Raw genomic sequence first — 27742 nt, 5'->3', positions numbered from 1 at the left:
ACTTAAGAGTGCAGAAAGGAAGCGAGTAGGTTTTAATTCAAGATACAGGCCCCTCGCGTTGTCTCATGGACGAAAGCTCAGTGGACTGACAAGCTCAAGGCATGTACGAGGCACGTCCTGGGACCCCCTGCTGCCATAGGAAGAACGACAGCTTCGGGTGGAGGGAAGGAGGTTGAGATCAGGGTTGGGCCCATACAGATTGTGTGAGGTGGTCTCAAGTACAAATACTTATCTGAGGCTCCTGAACAGGCCAGAAACTGGTGAGTGTCAGTTAGGGATCTGGGGAAAGAGAGAGAAGGGGGCCTGCCCTCCCTCCGGGGCAGCTGCTCGCCGTTTGGCAGGCCTAACAGACCTCTAAGGCACAGACTGGTAGCAGGAGAGAGGTGTCCTGTACTCCAGATGCTGGGTAAGGAGGGGCTGGGTGTGCTCAGGTGGGGCTCATCGGACTGGAAAGGTGGAGGTAGCGGAGAGGGCAGAAGAGAGTAAGCCACTTCCAAACGTCCCTCCACAAAATCTGAAAGGAGTTAGTATGCTAATGTGCTGGGCATGAGTCCAATTCAGAACCAATCTGGCAGGCCCCTCAGGGCTCAGAAATACTCTGGGTAGGACCAGCTGTTGACGGCAGTCGCGGACGCTGAGTTATGTAGAGAGAGCATGTCAGGAAAGTGGCCTGCAGAGAAAGAATCCCGCGGCCTAACCCCAAAGTCCTAGTCCCTCCACCAGCACCTCTGAGTCCACTGGCCACGGCACCTGGCTGCTTGGTCTCTGGGAACGCAGCGGTGGCAGCGAAGTGCCCTTGGCTCTCCCGGCTGCAAGGTCAGCCCTTCAAGCTGCTCGCAGAAACGCTGGTAGTTTGGGGCAAGGCCTTCAGCTGCAAGTTCGGTGCCCAGTCCTGCCTGAGACGGCTGCCAGAGCCTGTGCGCGCTGCTTGAAGCCTTAAAGAAAAGAGATGGCGGCGTCAAGGCGACGGTGCCACGTGCCTGGCCGGGGAGGCCCAGGAGGGGCCCGGATGAAGGCAGGCTGTTGAACGGCCTCTGGCTCCAGGAGCAGAGTGCTCTCCTCTGTCCGCACACTGAGCCGGCCCTGCGTGCCAGGGCCCAACCGCTTCTCCGGCCTTCGCTGGGTGAGGCCTTCCCCAGCAGGGCGCGAGGCCGGGGGCTTTGCACACTGGGTCCCTGGGTGCTAGTTCAGCTGGTCGTACCCCGGTCTCTTTCTGTACAAACAGAAGTGCTGGATGAAGAAGACGACGTCGAAGAAAATGGAGAAGACCCCGAGTCCAAACTTGGTTGGGTCTCCGAAGATGAGCGTCCACTGGTCTGTTAGCGGCCGGGGGATGGAAGCTGGTGTTAGATTGTAGCTCCTGAGGCAGCTGGAGCATGTGGGGTGGTGGGAGGTGAGGGTCCCAAAAAACCACAAATCCTGCAGCTACGAAGGCCCCTAGGCGGGTCTCTCCTTGGGGGCTGGATTGGCTTGGATCCCAGCTGGGGGTGGAGCCCTGGTTGGAGGGTCCCGGGAAAGCTGGCCCCGCCCAATGCTCCAGCCACAGGGTGGCCAGCAGCCCGCTGGCTGACTCACCGTTGTTGTAGGACTGAAGGAACATCTGCAGGAGGCTGAAGCTGCCCCCGGTGAAGTCCAGGAGCACGTTGCCAATGCTCCAGCCCTCAGTGCTTTTGTAGTGAAAGTTCATGTAGGCCTGGGCCAGACAGAGGGACAGACAGATGGAGGGCGGTGAGGACTGGGCGGCTGCCTCACGTGCCTCGTGACTGCCCCTCCAAACAAAAGCGGTTCTCATTCCTCCCACTGGGGCCTTGGCTCCAAGGAACACAGTGACCTTTGGGCTGTGACAGGCCTCAGCCAAGGCACAGTTTGGGTGGTCCTGGGGGTGGGCGTCTCATCTGCATGTACAGCAAGGAAAGGCCCCCCACCCCCCGCACCTCACAATTCCAGGGAGGCGGGGCTGGTGCTGCCTTCCTGTGTCTTCCACATCCCTGGGGCTAAGGCCCTAAGCTGGTTTCCCTGCAGTTATGATTCCTCTCGCCTCCAGGGAAGGCTGTCCCCAAACTCGGCTGGGACTTCATGTGCTTAGGGACTGGGTGGGAGTGGGACGTCTGGTTTGGAATCCTGGCTCCGTCACCAGAGCTTGCTGTCTTGGGCAAGTGACAGTTCTCCTAGCCTTGGTTTCCCCGTCTGTAGAGGGGGTTAACTCCCCTCGCAGGCCTGGCCAAGGCTTCTGGGGTCTGGGGGTGGGTCTGCGGGGAGGCGCTCCAGTCTGCCTGCCTGTGCCCCACGTCCTCCCACGCCGCAGAGCCCTGTGGGTCCTCTGACTGCTGTGACCTTTCCTTCCCGCCGTGAGGGAGGTCCTGGCCTCTCTGGTGGTCTCCCAGTCAGCCTCCGGTCGGTCCCTGTCTTGTGTCCTGGCTCACCCTCTTCCGTCCTTGCTGCTGCCCCTCCAGTCCTGGACAGTTCCAAACATCTCCAACCTGGGCTCCTGCCTGCCTGGTTTCTTGGCCCCAAGCCGTCCCACCCTCAGGGACTGGGGCCCACTTCCCCAAACCTTCCCCTCCTTGGAAACCCTCCCGAGCTCCTGGGACTTGACCCCAGCTTCCCAGCTTCAACATGCTCAATACTGTTCAACCAGCCATGTCCCCTCACTACCTCCCCGTGTCCCACCCCAGGCTTTGTGCAGGCTGGCCTGGCCCGGAACACCCGGGCTCCTTGTCCACAGAACTCAGCCTGCTCAGCCTGAGCCCAGCCCTGCCTCCCAGTCACAACGCTGGCCCTCCCGAGCTCACAGAACACAAGGCTCCCAGGGCTGGGGACACTGGGGCAGGGCTCCTCCCTTTGGGAATGGGGTGAGTTAAATGAGGCCCTAGATCCCCGGGTGCAGCAACTTCAGCCCCAACCCTGTCCCAGGCCATAGGGCAAGATGTGCTGGACCCTGAGTCCCCGGATCTGAAGAGGACCTGCTGTGCTCGCTCGTAGGAGGGGCTGAGCTCTGCGCAGGAAGCTGCTCCCTCCTCCCACCTCACCTCTCCAGAGTCTCCTGCCGTCGCCCCTCGGGGCTGCCCCTTGCTGTGGAAATGGAGGCAGTGGTGGGGGCAGAGCCAAAGGCATCAGGAAAGGCTGGGGTGTGGAGAAGGGGAACCACCCACACAACGCCTGATGCTTAAGGGAGCATGGGGTCCCGGGGCCTCCGCTAACGATCTCGTGTGATTCCAGCCCGGGGGAAGAGCGGTAGGCTGGCCTCCCCACCGCGCTGCTCCTCCTGGGCTCCCGGGCTCCCTGTGGCTTTCCATCCTGTTTCCTCGCCCCGGCCGGAGCTGCCCCACAGGAGCAGGGCCTGGGCCCTGTACCTCTCGCCTCTCCTGCCACCGGCCATGTGAACAGGGCCCTGGAAGTACCTGTGGAAAATACTTGACCAGCGTGACCGCGAGCTTGATATAGGAGAAGCAGAAGAGAAACTGCAGCCACGTGGTCACCCCCACGGCAGCCACGATCATGGTGACAAGTGCGAAGAGCCACGCGAGCACCAGGAAGCCGACGGCAGGCCAGGACACACGCTGGCCACCGCGCTGGGGGCGACAGGAGGGCGGAGATGTGGACCCACACAGAGGCCAGGCCAGGGCTCAGCACGGGCGGCCCCGGATAGGGCGGGCTTGGAGAAGGGCACGAGGCTGGACCCTGGCCTTGAAGGAGCCCCTGCGAGGTGGGGACTGCACTGGGGTCGTGGCAGGGGAACATCCGGGCCACAGAAAGCATCACACCTGGGCTGGGGTGACATCTCTGGCACCAGCCACACCTTCTCATCGCCAGGGCCTCCCGTTCAGGCCGCTGGGACTCAAGCTCCGTCTGCTTCGTTCCTACTTGGCAGAACTGGGCGCCTCTCAGCACTCACTCGGAGACGTGGGCTCCGACCTCTGGGGGCCTGTTGCCTCTCCCAGCCAGGTACTGACTCGTCCCACGACCCGGCGGCAGCCTGAGCATCTCAGGAATCTGTCCCCTCGCCTTGCCTTTCCCTGAACACGGGCCCAACGTGGGCCTCCTTCGCTCTCGCGTCACACCGACAGCTAAGAAAGCCTAGAGGGATCATGCGGGTGGCCGGACAGCCCCCCGCTGCCTCACAGCGTGAAGGGAACGCCCTGGGAGAAGGGAGCGCAAAGCTGGCACATCAGGGGCCTCCGGACCCAGCCCTGGCGGGGCCCTGCCCTGCTGACACCCATGGCCTCCAGCAACAAGGCTGAATACCGGTGCCTCTGCCTGCACGTGGGCCCTCTGCTGACCGCTCAGGAACCTGCCCCTCCTGGCACCCTAAGCCCAGCTGCACCCACCTGCTCAGGGTCCCTCTCAAATGCCCCTTGGCCTCTGTGACCTGACCCCTCCGGGAGCCCACCCTGGCTCCTCCCCTCCTCCACAGGGACTTCACTCATCCTTGGAACACAACCAAGCGTCTTCTGCCGCCCTCCTCCCTCCTCCCTGGCGGGGCCCAGGGCCTTTCGCTCCTCCATGAGCTGTCTGTGCTCCTCTGCGCACAGCTCTCAGCCTGAGTCCAGCCACTGCCTCTCCCTGAGTCCCTCACCCCAGACTTGGTGGGCTCTGAGGGCCTGGACTCATGGGCGTCTTCTCTGCCCAGCACAGGACCGGGCTGAATGAACACACCCACTTCCTTTCCCAGGCTCTGCCGCGTCTTCTGTCAAAGGTGAGGCGGGGTGGTGGGTGTTGGCTGGGGCGGCCTGTGGGGGGCCAGGCCTGGTCTCACCTCATACAGGCAGCACTGCACGATGATGATCAGAGTGAGGACGACCGCGTGCAGGCTGAAGAAGACGTCGTTGCTGTTCACGGGGTTCACGCCATTGGGGTATTTGAGGAGAAACTGCTCCTGTTTGGTGGGTGGGAGAAGCTGGGTGGTGAGGGGCAGCCAGGCCACCACGCCACGTGGGCAGAGATGTGGGACAGGCAAGGCCGTACCTTGATGTAGGGCACCCACAGGAGGCCGATGTTGAATACACTGTAGGCCACGAAGCCCGTCAGGTTCAGAGCCACAAAGTCGAAGCTCAGACCAATGACGCTGCAGGGGGTGGAGGGGCAAGACAGGGCAGGGGTGAGGACTGGCGGGGGTGGAGGGACAGGGCAAGGGGTGAGGACTGGCGGGGGTGGAGGGACAGGGCAGGGGGTGAGGACTGGCGGGGGTGGAGGGGCAGGGCAGGGGGTGAGGACTGGCGGGGGTGGAGGGACAGGGCAGGGGGTGAGGACTGGCGGGGGTGGAGGGGCAGGGCAGGGGGTGAGGACTGGCGGGGGTGGAGGGGCAGGGCAGGGGGTGAGGACTGGCGGGGGTGGAGGGGCAGGGCAGGGGGTGAGGACTGGCGGGGGTGGAGGGGCAGGGCAGGGGGTGAGGACTGGCGGGGGTGGAGGGACAGGGCAGGGGGTGAGGACTGGCGGGGGTGGAGGGGCAGGGCAGGGGGTGAGGACTGGCGGGGGTGGAGGGGCAGGGCAGGGGGTGAGGACTGGCGGGGGTGGAGGGACAGGGCAGGGGGTGAGGACTGGCGGGGGTGGAGGGACAGGGCAGGGGGTGAGGACTGGCGGGGGGTGGAGGGACAGGGCAGGGGGTGAGGACTGGCGGGGGTGGAGGGACAGGGCAGGGGGTGAGGACTGGCGGGGGTGGAGGGACAGGGCAGGGGGTGAGGACTGGCGGGGGGTGGAGGGACAGGGCAGGGGGTGAGGACTGGCGGGGGTGGAGGGACAGGGCAGGGGGTGAGGACTGGCGGGGGTGGAGGGACAGGGCAGGGGGTGAGGACCCCAGGGGCTGAGGACTGGCGGGGGTGGAGGGGCAGGGCAGGGGGTGAGGACTGGCGGGGGGTGGAGGGACAGGGCAGGGGGTGAGGACTGGTGGGGGTGGAGGGGCAGGGCAGGGGGTGAGGACCCCAGGGGCTGAGGACTGGCGGGGGTGGAGGGGCAGGGCAGGGGGTGAGGACCCCAGGGGCTGAGGACTGGCGGGGGTGGAGGGGCAGGGCAGGGGGTGAGGACCCCAGGGGCTGAGGACTGGCGGGGGTGGAGGGGCAGGGCAGGGGGTGAGGACCCCAGGGGCTGAGGACTGGCGGGGGTGGAGGGGCAGGGCAGGGGGTGAGGACCCCAGGGGCTGAGGACTGGCGGGGGTGGAGGGGCAGGGCAGGGGGTGAGGACCCCAGGGGCTGAGGACTGGCGGGGGTGGAGGGGCAGGGCAGGGGGTGAGGACCCCAGGGGCTGAGGACTGGCGGGGGTGGAGGGGCAGGGCAGGGGGTGAGGACCCCAGGGGCTGAGGACTGGCGGGGGTGGAGGGGCAGGGCAGGGGGTGAGGACCCCAGGGGCTGAGGACTGGTGGGGGTGGAGGGGCAGGGCAGGGGGTGAGGACCCCAGGGGCTGAGGACTGGTGGGGGTGGAGGGGCAGGGCAGGGCTGGGGGTGAGGACTGGCACTACTGTGGGGAATGGGAGGGACAGGGCTCCCAGGCCACGGGGAAGGAGGACTCGACCCGTCTCAAGCAGGGCACTGTCCTTAGGTCTCTCCTGCTCCCACCACGGATGCTACCCAATGCCTGCCCTCGAGAGCTACTTCCCTCCTCTCTTCCTCCCCTGCCTAAGATCTCTCTGCTCCTCGAGTCCTGGCTCCAGAGGGGAGTCGGGGAGGCCTCCGAGGAGAGGCTCCCTCCTGGCCGTCTGCTTGCCATCCCCCCAGGAGGCCCACGTGGCTTGGGTCCTTGCAAGTCGAGGTGGGACTGCTTCGTCCCGAAGGCCGAGTCTACAGGACTTGAGACCGCAATCCTCCAGGGCCAGGTGGACCCAGTGCAGAGCAGATTCACAGTGGACTTCCCCCACTCCCCTGCCCATTCTCCACTAAACTAACGAGCCCCATTTTGTTGCTTTCTCAGGGAGGGGCTGAGCTGGGCAAAGGATGAAATGCCCAGCACGGGAGTCCGACCCAGGCTCCCCGAGCCTTTGCATTGGGACAACTTCGCATTGGGACAGCTTTCTGGAAAGGGCAGGCAGACAGAAGGGTAGAGGGGACGTCGGAGGCTGCGCCATCAGCAGCCTTGCTGGAACGCCCTGCTCCTAGTGGCCCCAAGACTGCTTGTGAGTACGGCCCAGGGGGTTACCTTTTCCGCCTCCAATTCATGATCACCTGAGGGTAGAAGGAGATGGACCAGGCCACAAAGTAGATCCAGCCAATCACCTGGTTTACGATGCTAATGGCGTTGCTGCGGATCACGAGGAAGCGTATCCTCGGGCTGGAAAGGAGTTTGGGGACCGGGATGAGCTGAGGCTGGGCTTCCGAAGGAGACTTCCACGCGCCCAGGACGGCCCCCTTCTTGTCATGTGAGGCCCGCACGCGCTGAGGCCAGCCTACCCGGTCTGATTGGAGTGATTTCCATGGAGATAAACAGTAACTTGTCCAACATTTTGAGATGTCACTTGAAAAGAGGAATTTGTCACTCCGGGAGGCACCACCACCTGTTAGGAAGACTGAGGTTCAATCCGATGCCATGTACGGTCACTGAGGGCACCGCCGGCATCTAGCTCCATGCTACACGCTAGGGAATGGAGGGACGCATCACCCACAGCCCCACCTTCCACGAACTTACTAAGCAAAAGGAGAGACGCTGCAGCACCCACCAGGCAACTTGAACCTCCTGTTCGCCATGCTGCCCAGGCTGGTCTCAAACTCCCGGGCTCAAGCAATCCACCCGCCTTGGCCTCCCAAAGTGCTGGGATTACAGACGTGAGCCACCGCGCCTGGCCTGAGTGAGACTTTCTTTTTTTCTTTTTTTCTTTTTTGAGGCAGAGTCTCACTTTGTCACCCAGGCTGGAGTACAGTGGGGCGATCTCGACTCACTGCAACCTCTGCCTCCCGAGTTCAAGTGACTCTCCTGCCTTAGGCTCCTGAGTCCCAAGTAGCTGGGATTACAGGTGCACGCCACCATACCCAGCTAAGTTTTGTATTTTTAGTAGAGACAGACTTTCACCATGTTGGCCAGGCTGGTCTGGAACTCCTGACCTCAGGTGATCTGCCCACCTTGGCCTCCCAAAGTGCTGGGATTATGGGCATGAGCCACTGCACCTGGCCTGGGTGAGACTTTCTGAGCAGAGCTATGGACTCGTCCTCATGCCCTCCCCCGGCTTATCTCTGAAGGAAGGAGGGATGGCTCTTGTCCTCTCACTGGGCACGTCACCTTGGGCAAGTTATTCAAGCTCTGATCTCAGTTCGCTCATCTGTAAAACGAGTTAACAAAAGTGTCTACCTTTCAGGGCTGCCATGACTGACAGGATGTCCAGAAAGCGGACAGCACAGAGCCTGGTGCACAGCAAGCTGGGCCACTGCTTTACTGCAATACCATCACTTCTACTTCCATCATCACTAGGCTCCTCAGCGTCCACAAAACCATGCGTGCCCTGTGCCAGCCTGGCTGCCAAGTGACGAAGCAGAAGAGGCACATACACGAGACACTTGGCAAAGAGGGCATTTTCACCCTTGCTGCTGCCCAATGTTTGGCAAATGCTCTGCTTCAGGAAAAAGTACCTGGAGGCCTGCCTGCAACATCTGGTCTCCCAAGCATTCCTGCTGAGACTCTTTTTTTTTTTTCCTTTTTCCTGAGATGGAGTTTCGCTTTTGTTGCCCAGGCTGGATGGAGTGTAATGGCGTGATCTCAGTTTACTGCAACCTCCGCCTCCCGGGTTCAACCGATTCTCCCGCCTCAGCCTCCCAAGTAGCTGGGATTACCGGCATGTGCCACCACGTCGGGCTAATTTTAGTATTTTTAGTAGAGATGGGGTTTCACCATGTTGGTCAGCCTGGTCTCAAACTTCCGACCTCAAGTGATCCACCCACCTCGGCCTCCCAAAGTGCTGGGATTATAGGTGTGAGAGTCACCACGCCCAGCCTTTCCTGAGACTCTTACATCCTCTTGGAGTGGTGGGGAGTGGGAGGATATCCTTACTGAACCAAACTGTCTCCCCTGGTCCCCAGCTTCTGTGCTCCCTGGATAATACTCCACCCATACTGCAGGTGCCATGAGGATCTGGCTCATTAGACTGCCGTGGCTGCTGCTGCTTATATATTTTTTGAGACGGAGTCTCACTCTGTTGCCAGTCTGGAGTGCAGTGGCACCACCTCAGCTCACTGCAACCTCCGCCCCCAGGGTTCAAGTGATTCTCCTGCCTCAGCCTCCCGAGTAGTTGGGATTACAGGTGCCCACAACCACGCCTGGCTCAATTTTTGTATTTTCAGTAGAGATGGGGTTTTGCCACGTTGGCTAGGCTGGTCTCGAACTTCCGACCTCAGGTGATCCACCCGCTTCAGCCTCCCAAAGTGCTGGGATTACAGGTGTGAGCCACCGTGCCTGGCCTTCTTATTTTTAAGAGGCAGGTCTTGCTCTGTAGCTCAGGCTGGAGTGCAGTGATGCGTCTGTAGCTCACTGATTACTCCAACTCCTGGGCTCAAGCGATCCTCCTGCCTCAGGCTCCTGAGTAGCTGGGACTGCAGGCGCTCTACCGCACCCTGCAGTGGCTTCTTAATGAGGACCCTTGAAGCACTGCCTTCTTGTTCTTAGCACCAGAAACCAGGGGCTTTGGCAGAACAATGGAAATGGTATAGCGGCTGCAGCAAAGCCTCGAATCCAACTTATGGTCCATGTGTTGCAAGCTACATCTTCATAACACATGCCACTCCTGGCTCTTTTATTTTCCTGCCACTCACTTTTTCTTATTTATTTATTTTTTTTTGAGATGGAGTCTCGCTCTGTCCCCCAGGCTGGGAGTGCAGTGGTGCGATCTCTGCTCACTGCAAGCTCCACCTCCCGGGTTCACACCATTCTTCTGCCTCAGCCTCCCGAGTAGCTGGGACTACAGACTCCCGCCACCACACCCGGCTAATTTTTTGTATTTTTAGTAGAGACGGGGTTTCACCGTGTTAGCCAGGCTGGTCTCGATCTCCTGACCTCCTGATTCTCCCACCTCGGCCTCCGAAAGTGCTGGGATTACAGGCATGAGCCACTGTGCCCGGCCACTTTTTCTTATTTTTAACAGATATTCCTTCCAATGTTGCCTGGAGATTTGTTAAGTGGCCACTAAATCCCTTCTGGAACTAGGAAGGGAGAAAATCGGTTGATCGACTGATACAAGACAATGAAATGATAATCGCTGCCTTTCACTGAGTGCTTTCTGTGTATCAGGGACGATCTTAGACATTTTTTTATTTTTTATTTTTTTAGGTGGAGTTTCGCTCATGGCTGGACTGCAATGGCGCGATCTCGGCTCACTGCAACGTCTGCCTCCCGGGTTCAAGTGATTTTCCTGCCTCAGCCTCCCAAGTAGCTGGGATTACAGGTACCCGCCACCACTCTTGGCTAATTTTTGTACTTTTAGTAGAGACCGGGTTTCATCATGCTGGCCAGGCTGGTCTTGAACTCCCAACCTCGGGTGATCTGCCTGCCTCGGCTTCCCGAAGTGCTGGGATGACAGGCGTGAGCCACCACGCCCGGCCAATCCTAGACATTTTATACTTGCTAGTGCTTTTGATCTTCACAGGGCTGTCAAGTAGACATTACTCACCGTATGGCTGCAAATAAGGAAATGGTGCTATGTCGGGGTGAAGTGACTTACCCAAGGCTCACAGGCCTGGCTCCTAGACCACCCAACTCCCATGTTCTAACCAGAGGCTTCCAGTATCACAGGTAGTGGAGGGGAGTGGTGAGAGGTGGGTGGGGAAGGGCAAGTGAGGCAGGAGCCTGAAAAGGTAGGTGGGTGCCCATAAATTCCCTCTCACACCAATGGTTTGACTCTCATTGTTAAAGACTTTTCTTTTCTTTTTTTTTTTTTTGAGACAGGGTCTCACTCTGTCGCCCATACTAGAGTGCAGCAGCATGATCTCAGCTCTCTGCAACCTCCGCCTCCCCGGCTCAAGTGATTCTCCTGCCTCAGCCTCCTGAGTAGCTGGGATTATAGGCGCACACCACTACCGCTCAGCTAATTTTTGTATTTTTAGCAGAGATTGGGTTTCACCACGTTGGCCAGGCTGGTCTTGAACTCCTGACCTCAAACGATCCACCAGCCTCAGCCTCCCAAAGTGCTGGGATGACAGATGTGAGCCGCTGCGCCCAGCCTCTCACTGTTGAAGACTTTTTTAAAAAACGGAACTGTGACATATAGGTAGAAAAGTACACACATCACAGCTTGATGAAATGTCTACAGACTGAATGCATCCAGCTTCCAGATGAAGAAATGAAACATCCCCAAGTCCTCAGAAGCCCCGCTTGCTTCCTCCAACCTCCCCTGGCCCCAGGGGTCACCGCTACCCTGACTGACACATGGATTTGCTGGATCTGTTTGTGCTCCAGGTTCAAGGACTCCTACAGCCCAGGCTTGTTTGCTGTCAGGTTTCCTTTGCTTAAGACTTTCCCTGATTTTAAAAAGAGGACACTTTGGCCGGGCACGGTGGCTCACGCCTGTAATCCCAGCACTTTGGGAGGCTGAGGTGGGCGGATCGCCTGAGGCCAGGAGTTCAAGACCAGCTTGGCGAACATGGTGAAACCCCATCTCTACTAAAAATACAAAAATTAGCCAGGCGTGGTGGTGTGTGCCTGTAATCCCAGGTACATGGGAGACTGGGGCAGGAGAATTGATTGAACTCGGGAAGCGGAGGTTGCAGTGAGCTGAGATCACGCCATTGCACTCCAGCCTGGGTTACAAAGTGAGACTCTGTCTCAGTCAATCAATCAATCAATCAGTGGCCGGGCGCAGTGGCTCACGCCTGTAATCCCAGCACTTTAGGAGGCTGTGGCGGGTGGATCACCTGGGGTCAGGAGTTCGAGACCAGCCTAGCCAACACGGTGAAACCCCGTCTCTACTAAAACTACAAAAATTAGCCAGGCCTGGTGGTGGGCGCCTGTAATCCCAGCTACTTGGGAGGCTGAGGCAGGAGAATCGCTTGAACCCGGGAGGCGGAGGGTGCAGTGAGCTGAGACTGCGTCACTTTACTCCAACCTGGGCAAAAGAGTGAAGCTGTGTCTCTAAATAAATGAATAAATAAAATAAAAAATAAACGAATACATAAAAATTAAAAGATGACACTTTGACTTAGATGTTTGGCCCTAAACGAAGCAATCAGCATCTGTTCCTCCCAGAGTCTGAATTTAATCTGTGGCTCAGAGGGCTGTGCTCTCAGAACCCACCAGCTCTGCATGCTGGGCTCACACCCGGGGCAAGAGAGGAGGTGTGGGAAATGGCACTGCCTATCGAGGTGCTCACCAGCAGGGGGATCTCCCTCTCAGGCAGGGTCCCCTTAGCTGGACACTCTGAGACCTCTCTCTCAGCAATGCTGTTATTTTTCAAAATTTTACTTTTATTTTTAATTTTTTAGAGACAGAGCCTTGCTCCAACACCCAGGCTGGAGGGCAGTGGTACAATCGTGGCCCACTGCAGCCTTGAGCTCCTGGGCTCAAGTGATTCTCCTGCCTCAGCCTCCCAAGTAGCTGGGACTACAGGTGCACATCTCTGCAGCCAGCGATGCTATATTTTTCAGATCACAGATTCCCACATGCTTGAGACTGATCGTGTTTCATTCCTGTTTGCTTCCTAGGGGGCTCAGAGCTGATTTGCAGCCCATCCCGATGTGCCTCATGGCTACTGATCTCATCCCTGCATTCTTCTCCTCCCGCTTCCACCAGCTTTATTAAGGTATCATTGACAAATAAAAAGTGTATAGATTTGCAGGATACAACGTGCTTTGATATATGCATACATTGTGAAATGATTAAATCAAGCTCATTAATATATCCATCATCTCATATACTTACCTTTTTTTTGTTTTTTTGTTAAGAACATGAGTAGCTAGGACCCTAGGTGCAAGCCACTGCACCCAGCTGTGGTGGGAACATTTAGGATCTAATCTCTTAGCAGTTTTCAGGCATGCAGTAATACATGATCATTAACTGTATTGCCATGTTGTACAATAGCTCCCCAGAAGTTACTCACCCTGAGTGACGTGCATTCATCTTTTTTTTTTTTTTTTTTTTTGAGATGGAGTCTCACTCTGTCGCCCAGGCTGGAGTGCAGTGACCAGATCTCAGCTCACTGCAAGCTCCACCTCCCGGGTTTACGCCATTCTCCTGCCTGAGCCTCCCAAGTAGCTGGGACTACAGGCGCCCGCCACCTCGCCCGGCTAGTTTTTTGTATTTTTTAGTGGAGACGGGGTTTCACCGTGTTAGCCAGGATGGTCTCGATCTCCTGACCTCGTGATCTGCCCGCCTCGGCCTCCCAAAGTGCTGGGATGACAGGCTTGAGCCGCTGCGCCCGGCCCATCTTGTTTTTAAACCCTTATTTACCACCTCCTCTATGGATGCTTTTTATCTAATTGAATAGCAGCTGGCTCAAATTCTCAGTAAGGTGGAAGCAGGGTGCACACAAATAGATACATGCATAAAGCTATGGGTGATGATCACTGTTAGATCCCACGGCCGCTGGCACTGGTTTTTGGAAATGACACCCAACCAATGGTGTCTCAGAATGAGGCTTCACAAACCTTAATGTGGACTCACACCATCTGGGATCTTGCTAGTGTGCTTTCAATCAGTAGGTTTGGGGGGGTCCTGAGATGCTGTGTTCCTAAGGAAGCCCAGTTCTGCAGGTCCTGGAATGCCCTTTGAGTAGCCAGGCCTTAGAAAATTGTAAGAACTTTTTTTTTGAGATGGAGTCTCGCTCTGTCGTCCAGACTGGAGTGCAGTGGGGTCATCTCGGCTCACTCCAACCTCCGCCTCCTGGGTTCAAGTGATCCTCCTGCCTCAGCCTCCTGAGTGGCTTGGATTACAGGCGCGTACCACCACGCCTGGCTAATTTTTATGTTTACTTTAGTAGAGATGGGGTTTCACCATGTTGACCAGGCTGGTCTCGAACTTCCTACCTCATGTAATCCGCCCACCTTGGCCTCCTAAAGTGCTGGGATTACAGGTGTGAGTCACCACTCCCAGCTGAAAATCCTAAGAACTTTTACATTCCCAGAACGATTTTTGCCTCAGGTTCCTTACTATCACCTTCTTAATTCCATCTAATGGCATATGATACTCATCCCCAAAGAGACCAACAAAGCCATAATCACAGATTTCTAGGTTGATGGAACAGGGGCCGCCTAGGAGACCTAGTTCCACCAGTTCTTAATTCAAATGTGTTCTGTTACCTAGCATTTCCCTACCCATCCGTTAAGATTGGTTACTTACTTCTTCGGGGAGCTCAAGGATAGTAATATTTTTGGAACGAAATGTGATTTCAAAAGTGATCACCAGGGTTGCATTTAATGGTGGCCTGTGGAGGACAAGAGTCTAATTACTGCTGAGAAGCTGGACACAGTGAGATCTCAACCACCCCTCTGGATTTCAAATCTGGCCTTCAACTCTCAAGCAGTTAGGCTTAGGAAATGTTATGTGCTCCACCTTGATGGGTAGCCAGGTGGAAACCCTGCTCCGTAGGCTTTCCTGCCTTAACCAGGAGACCAGGTGTCCGCCCCTTCAGGGTAGGGTGAGAACAGAGGAGAAAGCAAACTGGGTGTGAATGACAAACGAGGCATCTGGAGGCCCAGGACCACAGCTCCCTGCTCCGGTAGGAAAGGCTTCCCCGAGGTTGTCGGGTCTGAGCACGGCCTTCTGTGAGGGCCAGAATTTGACCGAAGGAGGAGAGGGCTCAGGCAGGGAACAAGGAGGGAGCAGTCTGGGCCTGGAAAGCTAGGAGAGGCATCAGACGGGAGAAGGCAGACGTGCTGGCTGGAAGCCACCTCCTGGGCCCTGGCTCTGGGTTTAGAGGCCTGGAGTTAATTTGAAAGGCAGTGGGAGGCCGCTGCAGGGGCCTGGAGAGTTGTGGTAAGACATGACTTGTAAGATTTGCAGGGGGAGGGTGTGCAGAGACAGAGGAGCTGGGAGTGGAATGGCGGGCCTGCTAGGGGCCTCGGAACCAAAGCTTTGGTTTCAGGCCAGATCTCGCAGGAGAGGCAAGGAAGGGGGAGAGGCGTAGAGAGAAGGAGAGGGCTCCAGGTCTTCTTCATCAGGGAATCCTCGTGGCCGGGAGGCAAGGGCAGGACAAAACAGCTAAGAGCAGAGAAGGCAGAGGGAGCCTCCCTGGCACGGACTGGACTAGGTCGCAACGCTTGTGCCTAAGCCAGCAGATGGCAGCAAGTTAAGACTCCCAGACAAGGCCCAGCGTGAGTGGCATTAACCCGACGTGGCCAATTCTGCTTCTGAGAGCAACCTCAGAAGCGCCAACCAGCAGCTCAGGCTGCTGCCCCTTGACCTTCAGGGCTGTCTTCAAATATTTAGTCTTAGAATCGCTTTGAAATCTGGCCTCCACTGCTGGTCACGCAGGACTCTTCCCATGCGGGTAAAAGACCCACGTCTCAGGGAGAAGTACCCCTTCCTTCTCCTCCCAGGGGAAGTGAGGATTCAGAGTGGGGGTCAGCATTTGCGATCCCACCCTGCAGCCCAGAGCTAGCACCATCCCTTTTTCTATGGCTTGTCTTACAGGTAAGAGGCAGGAGCAGCGCATCAGGAATCTGAACAGACTGACCCAGCTGCAGGGCGTGAGTGGAGCTGAGCACAGCACCAGGCCCGGGAACTTACCGCAGGGCGATGCTGACGTTGGTCGAGCTGCCGTTTTCCAGCTTTACAACGGGAGGAACGGTAAGGCTGACGGTTGACTCTGGAAGGACCCAAATCAATGACGTGAGGCACTGGGTCAGAGCTCGGGCCTGCGACAGGAAACTGGGCCGAAACCCCTGACATCTGAGCTCCTGAGTTCTGACTCTCTGATGAGCCCTGTTCTGTGATGGGACTCCAAACACAGACCCTGGTTAGGTTCCTTCCCCACCTGCTGCCAGAGACAGAGATGGAGGAAGACAGGCCTGAGCAGGAAACGCCAGAGCGTCCTCATCCCCCTGCGATGACAGGCTCTGAGAGTCTGTGGCTGAGCTACCCAGAGATCGTTAGAGAACCATGGAGTCCAAAAATCATTACAGGGGAATTCAAGCATGATATGGGAGCACAAAAGGCAGCCCTGAACCTCCTCTTCAGATGGAAAGGACACGGGTCTGTCTCTTCTGTTCGTGAAGTCAAAATGGCCCTGAAGAATTGGGCCAGCCCCTTTCCTGTGCTCTGAGAGACACATGGGCCCAGCTAACGGGTTTCTAAAGAGCCCTCTGGGGCTCCTTCCTAACCCAGCTCACCCCGGTACTGGTCGGTTCCTTCCTAACCCAGCTCACCCTGGTACTGGTCTCCTTCCTAACCCAGCTCACCCTGGTACTGGTCCCCTTCCTAACCCAGCTCACCCTGGTACTGGTCCCCTTCCTAACCTAGCTCACCCTGGTACTGGTCCCCTTCCTAACCCAGCTCACCCTGGTACTGGTCCCCTTCCTAACCTAGCTCACCCTGGTACTGGTCCCCTTCCTAACCCAGCTCACCCCAGTACTGGTCTCCTTCCTAACCCAGCTCACCCTGGTACTGGTCCCCTTCCTGGGGCTATCTGTGGGGACTGGAGGAAGAAGCGTGAATAGTTGTTTCACTCTCAGAGATTTCTTCTTGGCATTATGCTGTAAACTCAGAATCAAGTTGACAAACAGGCCCCCTGGATGAGGGAGGAAGCAGGTCTGGGTCTTAGGGTCTTAGAAAACCATCTTGGGGCCGGGCATGGTGGTTCACACTTGTAAACCCAGCACTTTGGGAGGCCAAGGCGGGAGGATCGCTTGAGCCCAGGAGTTGGAGACCAGCCTGAGCAACACAGAGAGATTCTGTCTGTACAAAATATTTTCTTAAAAAAAGAAAGAAAACTGGTCAGGCGTGGTGGCTTATGCCTGTAATCCCAGCACTTTGGGAGGCTGATGAGGTGGGTGGACCACAAGGTCAGGAGATCAAGACCAGCCTGGCCAACATGGTGAAACTCTCTCTACTAAAAATAGAAAAAATTAGCTGGGTGTGGTGGCACGCGCCTGTAGTCCCAGCTACTCGGGAGGCTGAGGCAGGAGAATGGCGTGAACCCAGGAGGCGGAGCTTGCAGTGAGCCGAGATCGTGCCACTGTGCTCCAGCCTGGGCAACAGAGCAAGACTCTGTCTCAAAACCAACCAACCAACCAACCCACCCTCTTGCAAGACCAATGAGCCCAGAGCACTGGACTGAGTAAGCCTCTCTTTGTGTGCTTCCTGTATTCTTTGGGCAGCCCCGTCCCAACCTCTGCTCCCAGGGGTGCTGGAAGCCCCACGCCACACCTGCCCATATCACCTCCCCTGCCTGACTACCTTCAGGGTTATACACAGCCTAGGGGTCATGATCATGAATCCAGGCTGGCGAGGAAGCAGGTGCATGACTGTGATGAGGGGGATCCTTGCAACGGCCAGCATCCCTGGTTCCCCCACCCAGACCCCATCACTCAGATCCCCAGGCCCAGTTCCCCCATCCAGACCCTATCACTCAGACCCCTCAAAGGCTGCTAGCAGCCCTGGTTCCCCCACCCAGACGCCCTCACTCAGACCCCTCAAAGGGAGATGAATTGAGATCTGAAATTTTAGATGCTTGGGTTGGAAGGAAACTTTTTTTTTTTTTTTTTTTTTGAGACAGAGTCTCGCTCTGTCGCCCAGACTGGAGTGCAGTGGCATGATCTTTGCTCACTGCAACCTCTGCCTCCCAGGTTCGTGATTCTCCTGTCTCAGCCTTCCCAGTAGCTGGAATTACAGGCATGCGGTGCCACATCTGGTTAATGTTTGTATTTTTAGTAGAGACGAGGTTTCACCATGTTGGCCAGGCTGGTCTTGAACTCCTGACCTCAGGTGATCCGCCTGCCTCGGCCTCCCAAAGTGCTGGGATTAGAGGCGTGAGTCACCGCATCTGGCCTGGAAGGAAACTTAAAGTTACCCAATTCGACCTCTGATTCTCTGCCTCGATACTCCTCCCTGGTAGTTTCTCTTCCTCTGTAACCTCATCTCCTCTAAGGAGATCACAGCCTGAAGCTTGTCCTCCCAGGCCAGTCTCTGCTACCTGGAGCCTCTCAGACCCTGAGAGCTGCCTTCTCCATACTCAGCACATGTGAATGCAGATGGAAGCTCTGTCCCAAGTCTGCAGGTTCCCACAGTCCACAATCTCCAGTCCCCTGCTGGCTGGCTGGGCTCCTCAGAACAGGATGTCCCCTGGTCCTTGCAGAAGCCCGGCTGCTGTGGCGACTCTGCCCTTCTTTTTCAGGCTCATTGTTCTGAGGACATTCCGAGGCTTGCTTCTGGGCTTGCGTAGCTGGGACTTCCTGTACCGCCAGTTCAGTTCTGCCTAGAGCTGAGGACCATGACAGATAAGCAAGTCCCAGAACCAGCCACTGTTCAGGACAGGGTGCTGAAAGTGATGCCGGGCGGCCAGCCAGACTCTGGATCCCTAGGGCTCTGCCGGAGGCAGTGGAGGTCAAGGTGAGTGGGAGATCTACGTGGCCACAGAGCGCCTGCAATCTTTGCATTATAACATAGGAGGTTGAGGGCCGGGCACAGTGGCTCACATCTGTCATCTTAGCACTTTGGGAGGCTGAGGTGGGTGGATCACCTGAGGTCAGGAGTTGGAGACCAGACTGGCCAATATGGCGAAACCCCGTCTCTACCAAAAAGACAAAAAATGAGGCCGGGCGCGGTGGCTCACGCCTGTAATCCCAGCACTTTGGGAGGCCGAGGCGGGTGGATCACGAGGTCAGGAGATTGAGACCATCCTGGCTAACACGGTGAAACCCCGTCTCTACTAAAAATACAAAAAATTAGCTGGGCATGATGGTAGGTGCCTGTAGTCCCAGCTACTTGGGAGGCTGAGGCAGGAGAATCACTTGAACCCAGAGGCGGAGGTTGCAGTGAGCTGAGATTGCGCCACTGCACTCCAGCCTGGGTGACAGAGTGAGACTCCGTCTCAACAAAATAAAAATAAAATAAAATAAGAGTTTGTGAACTCTCCAAGAACCAGACCAGAGAATGTTTATTTCCTCCTCCTTTAGCACCACAGAAAACTGAGGTGCTCAGCAACTCAGATACTGGGCTTCAAAGTCACACAGTTCCATTCTGGCTCTGAAACTTCCCAGCTGTGTGACCATGGGTAAGGTGCTTACCCTCTCTGAGCCTCCATTTCCTTATCTGTACAATGGGGAGAATACCAAGACCTAGCTCACCAAGTCATTGTGAAGATAAAATGTAGCAACGCTTGTAACATGTTTTCCACAAAGCCCAGATGTTAATAATTGTTACTATTATTATCACGTGCCAACTGCAGAACATTTTTAGCCCAAGGTGGGAGGCAGTTAGGAAGCTGGCCCCATAAGTCTAAAATCTTAACATTGTATCAGAATTACAAAATGAGTCGTGACACCATCCTGAGTTCCTCCTAAAGAGTGATCATGGCTCACTGCAAGTGATCTGCTCACCGCTGCCGCCTCTTACCTCAGTAGCTAGGACCATAGGCATGCGCCCCCATGCCCAGCTACTTTAAAAAAATTTTTTTGGCCGGGTGAGGTGGCTCACGCCTGTAATCCCAGCACTTTGGGAGGCCGAGGCAGGCAGATCACTTGAGGTCAGGAGTTCGAGACCAGCCTGGCCAATGTGGTGAAACGCTGTCTCTACTGAAAATACAAAAATTAGCCGGGTGTGGTGGCGCACACGCCTGTAATCCCAGCTACTTGGGAGGCTGAGGCACTAGAATCGCTTGAACCCGGGAGGCAGAGGTTGCAGTGAACTGAGATCATGCCACATTGCACTCCAGTCTGTGTGACTGAGCGAAAATCCATTTAAAAAAAAAAATTTTTTTTTTTTTTGTAGAGACGGTGTCTCACTATGTTGCTCGTGCTGGTGTCAAACTCCTGTGCTCAAGTGATCCTCCCTCTTTTGGCCTCCCAAAGTGTTGGCATTACAGGTATGAGCCACCATGCTTGGCCAGGTTTTTAAAATTAATTCTTATAGGCCTCTCTCCCACTCTGCGCCTACCCAATACCAGGTACTCTGCTATACTCCTAGCACCCATTTTCGAATTATTACAAAAGTGAGAGGTAGGCATTATTATTCCTATTTTACATTTCAGGAAACTGAGCATTCTAAGAGGAAAGGTTTTTTGCCCACACAGCTTGAAAATGGTGAGGGCAGGATTCAAACTTAGGCCTGTCTAGTCCAAAGCCCAGGTTCTTGCCACGAGGCTGCACTGCCTCAAGATTCCACCTGGAGAAGTCAGAGACAGACAACTCTGAAGGCCAGTCATCTCCTCTGTGGTCCTTAATAATTACTACCCAAAGCAAAGAGAAGAAAGAAACAGCAAGGGCAGAATGAGGTTGGAGATTCAATTCCAGTGACTTGATTTTATGGTGGCTTCCATTCTTCTTTCCTTTTTTCTTTTTGAGATGGGGAACTGCTCTGTGGCCCAGGCTGGAGTGCAATGGTGTGATCTCAGCTCACTGCAACCTCTGCCTCCTGGGTTAAAGCGATTCTCCTACCTCAGCCTCCTGAGTAGCTGGGCTTACAGGCGCACGCCACCATGTCCAGCTAATTTTGTATTTTTAGTAGAGATGGGGTTTCACCATGTTGGCCAGGCTGGTCTCGAACTCCTGACCTCAAGAGATCCACCCCCACCTTGGCCTCCCAAAGTGCTAGGATTACAGGCATGAGCTACAGCGCCTGGCCCATTTTTCTTTTCTAATGGCATTCAGGAAAGGAGGCAAAGTAATCTCATGCAGCGGGGATCCTGTGCAAGTTCCAGCTTTGTTACCTTCTAGCTGTGTGACTTTGGGGAAGCCTTCTACCTTCTCTGGGCCTGTTTCCCCTCTGGGTAACTGGAGTGGTGGTAGCTGGATTTTCTGTTTTTCTCTTAGGGGAGTGTATTAGCTTCACTAATGGGGCTTTAAAGTGTATGTGTGAATGACCGGGCGCGCGCACACGCACACGCCTGGCCACACGTACTCACGCGCGCACACACACGCCCAGGCCCATGCACACGCCTGGCCACACGTACTCACATGCACACACACACGCCCAGGCCCACGCACACGCCTGGCCACACGTACTCACACGCACACACGCACGCCCGGGACCACGCACACGCCTGGCCACACGTACTCACGCGCGCACACGCACGCCCAGGCCCACGCACACACACACACGCCCGGGACCACGCAGACGCCTGGCCACACGTACTCACACGCACACACACACGCCCGAGACCACGCACATGCCTGGCCACACGTACTCGTGCACACGCACACATGCCCAGGGCCACACACACGTCTGGCCACACGTACTCACATGCACACACACACACCCGGGACCATGCACACGCCTGGCCACACGTACTCACACGCGCACACACACGCCCGGGACCACGCACACGCCTGGCCACACGTACTCATGCACACACGCACACACACATGCCCGAGACCACGCACATGCCTGGCCACACGTACTCGTGCGCACGCACACACGCCCAGGGCCACACGTACTCACATGCACACACACACGCCCGGGACCACGCACACGCCTGGCCACACGTACTCGCGCGCACACACACGCCCAGGGCCACGCACACGCCTGGCCACACGTACTCACGCGCGCACACACACGCCCGGGACCACGCACACGCCTGGCCACACGTACTCACACGCACACACACACGCTCGGGACCATGCACACGCCCGGCTACACGTACTCGCACGCGCACACACGCACCCAGGCCCACGCACACGCCCGGCCACACGTACTCGCGCATGCACACACACGCCTGGGCACACACACACGCGCGTGCACACACACGCTCCAGCCTCAGTCTCACAAAGTCTGACCCTGGAGGGCGGGGAAGGGGTTCCGAAACACCAGGCTCCAGGGTCTGAAAGACCTGCCTTCCCCCGAAATTGCTTATCCACAAGGTGTGACCACAAACAAACATTGCTGATTGTTTAACAAACCTGGAAGAGATGATCATGTGACCACTGTTTCCTCAGAGATGCAAGAGGCCAGATAACTGCAGTGGTGCTAGGCTCTGGGGAGACCTCTGCAGGATTTGTGTGGTTTGTCAAGGTTCACTTGAAATGGGAATTCAAGATGTATCTGGGCCAGGCACGGCGGCTCACGCCTGTAATCCCAGCACTTTGGGAGGCCGAGGCAGGTGAACCACGAGGTCAGGAGCTCGAAACCAGCCTGGCCAACATGGTGAAACCCCGTCTCTACTAAAAATACAAAAAAAATAGCTGGGCGTAGTTGCGGGCGCCAGTAATCCCAGCTACTCAGGAGGCTGAGGCAGGAGAATTGCTTGAACTCGGGAGGTGGAGGTTGCGGTGGGCTGAGATCGTGCCACTGCACACCAGCCCCAGTGACAGAGTGAGACTCTGTCTCAAAACAAAAAACAAACAAACAACGTATCTGATTTTTGTATTTGACCCAACAGGCAAGCTGAGGATGAAATGAATGGGCCCGGCACCCTGGAAGTGCTAAACACGGCTCTTTATGGAGGGAATTCCAGAGATGTTTTGGGCAGTAGGAGAATTGCTCGAAGGGCACGAGTCTCAACGAGGCCTGTGCTGAAGGTCAGTCCTCCTACAAGGACGTGTAAACTCCATCCCAGCCTGTGTTCCAAGTGACCCCTGGCCCTGTGGGGCTGTTGCACCTTGTTCCTCAGCCCCTCTCTAAGGGACAGGTTTTCTCATCTTACAAGGGGATGCTGGGCAGACTCCTCAGATGACCTGTGCCTGGCAGAACCAGGTACAACAGGGTGGCCACCTCTTCTGCTTCCCCGCTATTTCCCAGGACCCAGGACTGTCTCTGTGAGGTCCACAGGCAGGGACATAAGCCATTATTCTTTTTTTTCAGGAGTGGGACAGAGTCTTGCTCTGTCGCCAGGCTGCAGTGCAGTGGCGCAGTCTTAGCTCACAGCAACCTCTGGCTCCTGGGTTCAAGCAATTCTCCTGCCTCGGCCTCCTGAGTAGCTGGGACTACAGGCGCCCGCCATCATGCCCAGCTAATTTTTGTATATATATTTTTTTCAGTAGAGATGGGGTTTCACCATGTTGGCCAGGATGGTCTCAATCTCCTGACCTTGTGATCCACCCGCCTTGGCCTCCCAAAGTGCTGGGATTACAGGTATGAGACACCGCACACGGCCTTCTTTTTTTTTTCAAGTCAGGGTCTCACTCTGTTGCCCAGGCCGGAGTGAAGTGGTGTGATCATAACTCATTGTAGCCTTGACCTCCTGGGCTCAGGTGATCTTCCTGCCTCAGCTTCCCAAGTAGCTAGGACTATAGGCACGAGCCACTGCACACAGCTAAGTTTTAAAAATTATTTTTTAATAGAGATGGGGTTTCACAACGTTGCCCAGGTTGGTCTCAAACTCCTGGCCTCAACAGATCTTCCTGCCTCGGCCTCCCAAAGCTCTGGGATTATAGGCGTGAAGAGCCACTGCTCCAGCCTGAGCCAGTCTTTAAGATATTATCCCAGGTTGTTGGGGCTCTACAGTTTGACTTTGAGAATCAGCTGCATAGTCTGACTTTAAGAACCAACTGTTCGCTTTGATGATACAGGAAAGGTACAGAGATACCAGGGCAGAAGGCCAATTATTTGTGGAACTATCTGGCTCTTTGCCAAACACCTGGATCCCAGACCTGGGTCCGCTCCACCACCCCAGGGGTCACATGGCTGAGGGGCAAACAGAGACACGTGGTCTGACTGATACTAAACCCTTGGCAACAAACAGATCAGAGGACTACTTCCTCTAGCCACCATTTCCCTCTGTACAAAGTTGACATGTCATTTCTAAACTTACCACATTTCTCTACGAGCTTCAGGGGAAAAAGGATAAAAATAGCCAGCCAATTCCTTATCATGTTTCCCGATTTCTCAGAACTAGGAAGAAAAATAGCGAGAGACGTTCAGGTGAATGTTGAATCAGCTCAGCTCCCTGTAGACGATCTGCCCTCCGGAGCATGGATGGCTCATAAAGGACTCCCAATTGGCAGCTCTGACCTCAGGGCTTTGCATCACAGCCTCAGAGGGCCACCCAGAGAGGCCTTATCTTCCTTTGATATACGGGAAACGGGCTCGGGGAGCCAAATGGGTTGTGTAAAGTGCCCCCCTGTGGAAGTGAACAAAGACCAGAATTTTTCCCTCCTCAACTGCTTTTAGCAAATACTTAGTTAGCAGAAAGAAAGGGATGCAATTTTACTGGCCTGAGATTCTTTTTCTCCAAAAGTTAAAACTGTGGTCAGATATTTGACATTGTGAACCTACAAACCTCAAGGAAATTAGTTTCCTTTACTGTCCTGGGATAAGAGTCTAAGGGCTGATGACACCAATTGACCCTTAAGACTTAAAAAAAAAAATTTTTTTTTAATATACATATTACAAAAACTTTTTTTTTTGAGACAGAGTCTTGCTCTGTTGCCCAGGCTGGAGTGCAGTGGTGCGAACTCAGTTCACTGAAACCTCCCCCTCTGGGTTCAAGCAATTCTCCCGCCTCAGCCTCCTGGGCAGCTGGGATTACAGGTGCTCGCCACCATGCCCAGCTAACTTTTGTATTTTTAGTAGAGACGGTGTTTCGCCACGTTGGCCAGGCTGGTCTGGAACTCCTGACCTCAAGCGATCTGCCCGCCTCAGCCTCCCAAAGTGCTGGGGTTACAGGTGTGAGCCACCATGTCTGTCAAGACTTTATTTGACAAGTGTCACTATTTCAGGACTGGCTGGGGTCATTCACAAGGAGGACTCGGGGAGGGATGAGCCCCAGAGCAACTCCTCGGTTTAGTGTGGAAGATGGGGAGCTGCATGCCTGTAACCCCAACACACAGCAGGTGAACCGTGGGTCAAGAGCAAGCAGGCTGGCATGGATTTCTGTAGCTTGGTCTCTACGCTGCCTCAGTACACAGTGCTCAGGTCCTCCCACGCTGACAGCCTCCTGGGGTTCCTGCAAACTGTGGGGAGCACTGGGTAAGGTCTGTATGGAGAGATCCCTGTTCCTACTGTAATTTCAGTTTCCCCAAGGCCTCCAGCATCTCCTGACAACTCCCTTACATACTCCTCAAAAAGTCTCCCTGGCTGCTCCAGCTGTCTGACCTCTGTTGGCCCCTGTCTCCTCCAGGGTTCTCTCTTCGGCTGCTGCAGCTCTGCCTCATCTGAGACCCTTCCCACTGGCCAGGAATGACGCCCCACCCACGCTCTGGCCTCCCCTGGGGGCCTTGCCCTTGGCGCTGGATTCCTGTGCTCTGACCTTGGAGGAACTGCCCTCCTGTGTGTATGGAATGACCACAGGCCTCCCTCTCACTCTTGCTGCTCTCCGCTCCTCATACCTGCCCTGTGACCTCAAGTTCGGGATTCAGTTTGTTGCCCCGGGCAGAGTGGTTTTTCTCCAGAAATTAGATGCAGAATCAGGCCTAACCAGCTTCTCAAACTCACAGACTTGGTCAGCAAATATCCCCAAGCCTCAAAGGCTGAGACACCTGGAGGAATGATGCCAGCAGAGACAAAACGACATTGAGAGGTAAGTCAACTAAAATGTTAAAAAACATCAGATTAGGCTGAGCGCAGTGGCTCATGCCTATAATCCTAGCACTTTGGAAGGCAGAGGCAGTTGGATCACTTGAGGTCAGGAGTTCGAGACCAGACTGGCCAACATGGCAAAACCACGTCTCTACTAAAAATCCGAAAATTAGCTGGGCATGGTGGCATGTGCCTGTAGTCCCAGCTACTTGGGGGGCTGAGGCAGGAGAATCGCTTAAACCCGGGAGGCGGAGGTTGCAGTCAGCCGAGGTTGCACCATTACACTCCAGCCTGGGTGATAAGAGTGAAACTCCATCTCAAAAACAAACAAACAAACAGATTGATAATTACATAAAACTAGTGGCTTGTGAAAGCTACAAGATAGAAATGAAGTATCTCTTGACAATGGGCTCTGTCTGGTGTGCCCTTACTATGTAAGTTCTAACAATTGTCCAGGCCTCATTCAGATGTCACATGTTGTTTCACCCATTCAGTCCCTTCCCAGGAGCAACCTGGGGCTATGGGTCTCCTGTGGCAGCTCCTCTCTGCCAGGTATGAGTTGGTCCTGTCCTCTGTTCTATGACCTGGAACTCCCTGGGTCTCCTGCTTTTGGAGAGGGTATACAAATAGTGGTAAGGGCTGTGTACACTGGAGACAGGTTTGAACCTGGGTTCGCGTTTATTCCTTATGTGACCGTGTGGTGCTAAACAGGGACAGTGGTAACTACTTCATAGGACTTAGATGAGGAGATGTAAAGCATGCATTGTCAAGTTGGACTAAAATTGGCTGGGGGTAGGCTGGGCATGGTGGCTCACGCCTGTCATCCCAGCACTTTGGGAGGCCGAGGTGGGCAGATCACCTGAGGTCAGGAGTTCGAGACCAGCCTGGCCAACATGGCGAATCCCCGTCTCTACTAAAAATACAAAAATTAGCTGGGCATGGGGGCTTGGGCCTGTAGTCCTAGCTACTTGGGAGGCTGAGGTAAGAGAATCACTTGAACCCGGAAGGTGGAGGTTGCAGTGAGTTGAGATGGCGCCACCACACTCCAGTCCTGGGCGACAGAGGCTGGAGACTCTATCTCAAAAAAAAAAAAAAAAAAAAAAAAAAAAAAAAAAATGGCTTGGGGTGGTGGGGGGAGGTGGTGGTGGAAAAAAATCTAGCTATTACAATGGTTTGTGGTCACATAAACAAATACCTAGTGTACTAGTGGTATTAAATTTTATGGGAGAGGGGTGGGTAGGAATAAGGAGGTTGAGAAACAATGATATAAAGTGGTTACCTCTGTTGCTTAGGGCGCGTAGCGAGCTCTCACAAAGCACAGTTATCCTCCTCAATGTTACTGGAAGAGGCAGGGCTCAGGAGTCCTCCCTTAGCCCTGAGTGAAAACCCGGAGGGGAGGGTGGGGTCTCCTGCTGCTCAGTCCCCCCGAGCCCCGAACTTGGCACGTCAACCGGCGCTCTCGCAAAGGTCCTCTCACCGTCTCCAAAGCAATCTGCAAATTCCCCAACCCAGACCCAGGCGGCAACTGAGCAGAAGGGAAGGGGCTGGGAACGGCACCCACCCCGGCAGCCCGCTGTCCCTGCCTCCGCTGACCAGCGCTTGGGCCCTTCCACCCCGGGGTTGTCCGGTGTCGCGAGGCCAGCACTGGTGGCGGGGAAAAGAGCCCGGCGCGGCTGCCCCGCTGACCTGCTGTGCCTCAAGGGGCCCGCCTGGGAAACGGGAGGCTGTGCCCGCTCTCACCTGAGCCCCCCAGCTCGGGGAACCGCCCTCAGGGGACGCAAGAGCCTCGCCAGGTGCCGGTCTGGAATGCACCGCGTTCCCCGGCCCGGCTAGACTTTGGGAGAGGCGGGTCCGCTGTCACCTGACCTCTGCCACCTGACTGGGGTCCTATCTCGGCGAGATGCACTCTGGGAGTTGTAGTTTTCACGCGTCTTGGCCGGAGAAAGCGCAGCTGGGTCGGGGCGCAGGGATTGGGGCTTCGGCGTGAGGGAGGATGAGGCCGCTGCCAGTGACACAGAAGCTCTTGGAGCCACCAGCGTTTCCCGGCTCCTTTGGTGAGCGCCGCTCAGACAGCTCTCCACTGGGCGGAAACCAGAGCCCTGTGGGGCGGGGCCCCCTTTAGGTCCCGCCTTCTGCCGCCTCTCCGCCTATAGCTAGGGCCCGCCGCGAGGGTTGCGTGGAAACCCGCCTACCCCGGCCAATGGGAAGACGAGAAACCTCCGTGTGGCTGAAAGAT

The 27742-nt window shown here is 55.9% G+C and overlaps 1 protein-coding gene across 26 annotated transcripts; it reads right to left on the bottom strand.

Moving 5' to 3' along the window:
• Nucleotides 1-9: 9 nt before the first annotated feature.
• CTNS (cystinosin, lysosomal cystine transporter) lies at nt 10-27588 on the bottom strand. 26 transcript variants are annotated; one of them, XM_074018243.1, is made up of 13 exons: nt 27247-27362; nt 26786-26998; nt 23801-23880; nt 15625-15703; nt 14236-14320; nt 8088-8239; nt 7377-7480; nt 7126-7257; nt 4966-5065; nt 4757-4876; nt 3402-3572; nt 1576-1693; nt 10-1316 (listed from the first exon to the last, which is right to left on the bottom strand). In XM_074018243.1, exons 8-13 carry the CDS (start codon nt 7143-7145, stop codon nt 1183-1185), a joined length of 663 nt encoding a protein of 220 aa, XP_073874344.1. In that variant the 5' UTR covers nt 7146-7257; nt 7377-7480; nt 8088-8239; nt 14236-14320; nt 15625-15703; nt 23801-23880; nt 26786-26998; nt 27247-27362; the 3' UTR covers nt 10-1182. The 26 variants fall into 26 exon arrangements, 25 of the variants coding, with proteins under 25 accessions (XP_073874344.1, XP_015292950.2, XP_073874339.1 ...); XM_015437464.3 differs by lacking the exon at nt 8088-8239 and having other exon boundaries at nt 10-935; nt 1202-1316; XM_074018238.1 differs by lacking the exons at nt 8088-8239; nt 27247-27362 and adding an exon at nt 27373-27588.
• Nucleotides 27589-27742: the final 154 nt, after the last annotated feature.

The sequence above is a fragment of the Macaca fascicularis genome, chromosome 16 (assembly GCF_037993035.2).
Source record: "Macaca fascicularis isolate 582-1 chromosome 16, T2T-MFA8v1.1".
NCBI classification, from domain to species: domain Eukaryota; kingdom Metazoa; phylum Chordata; class Mammalia; order Primates; family Cercopithecidae; genus Macaca; species Macaca fascicularis.
This window is presented reverse-complemented; position numbering and strand designations above follow the sequence as displayed.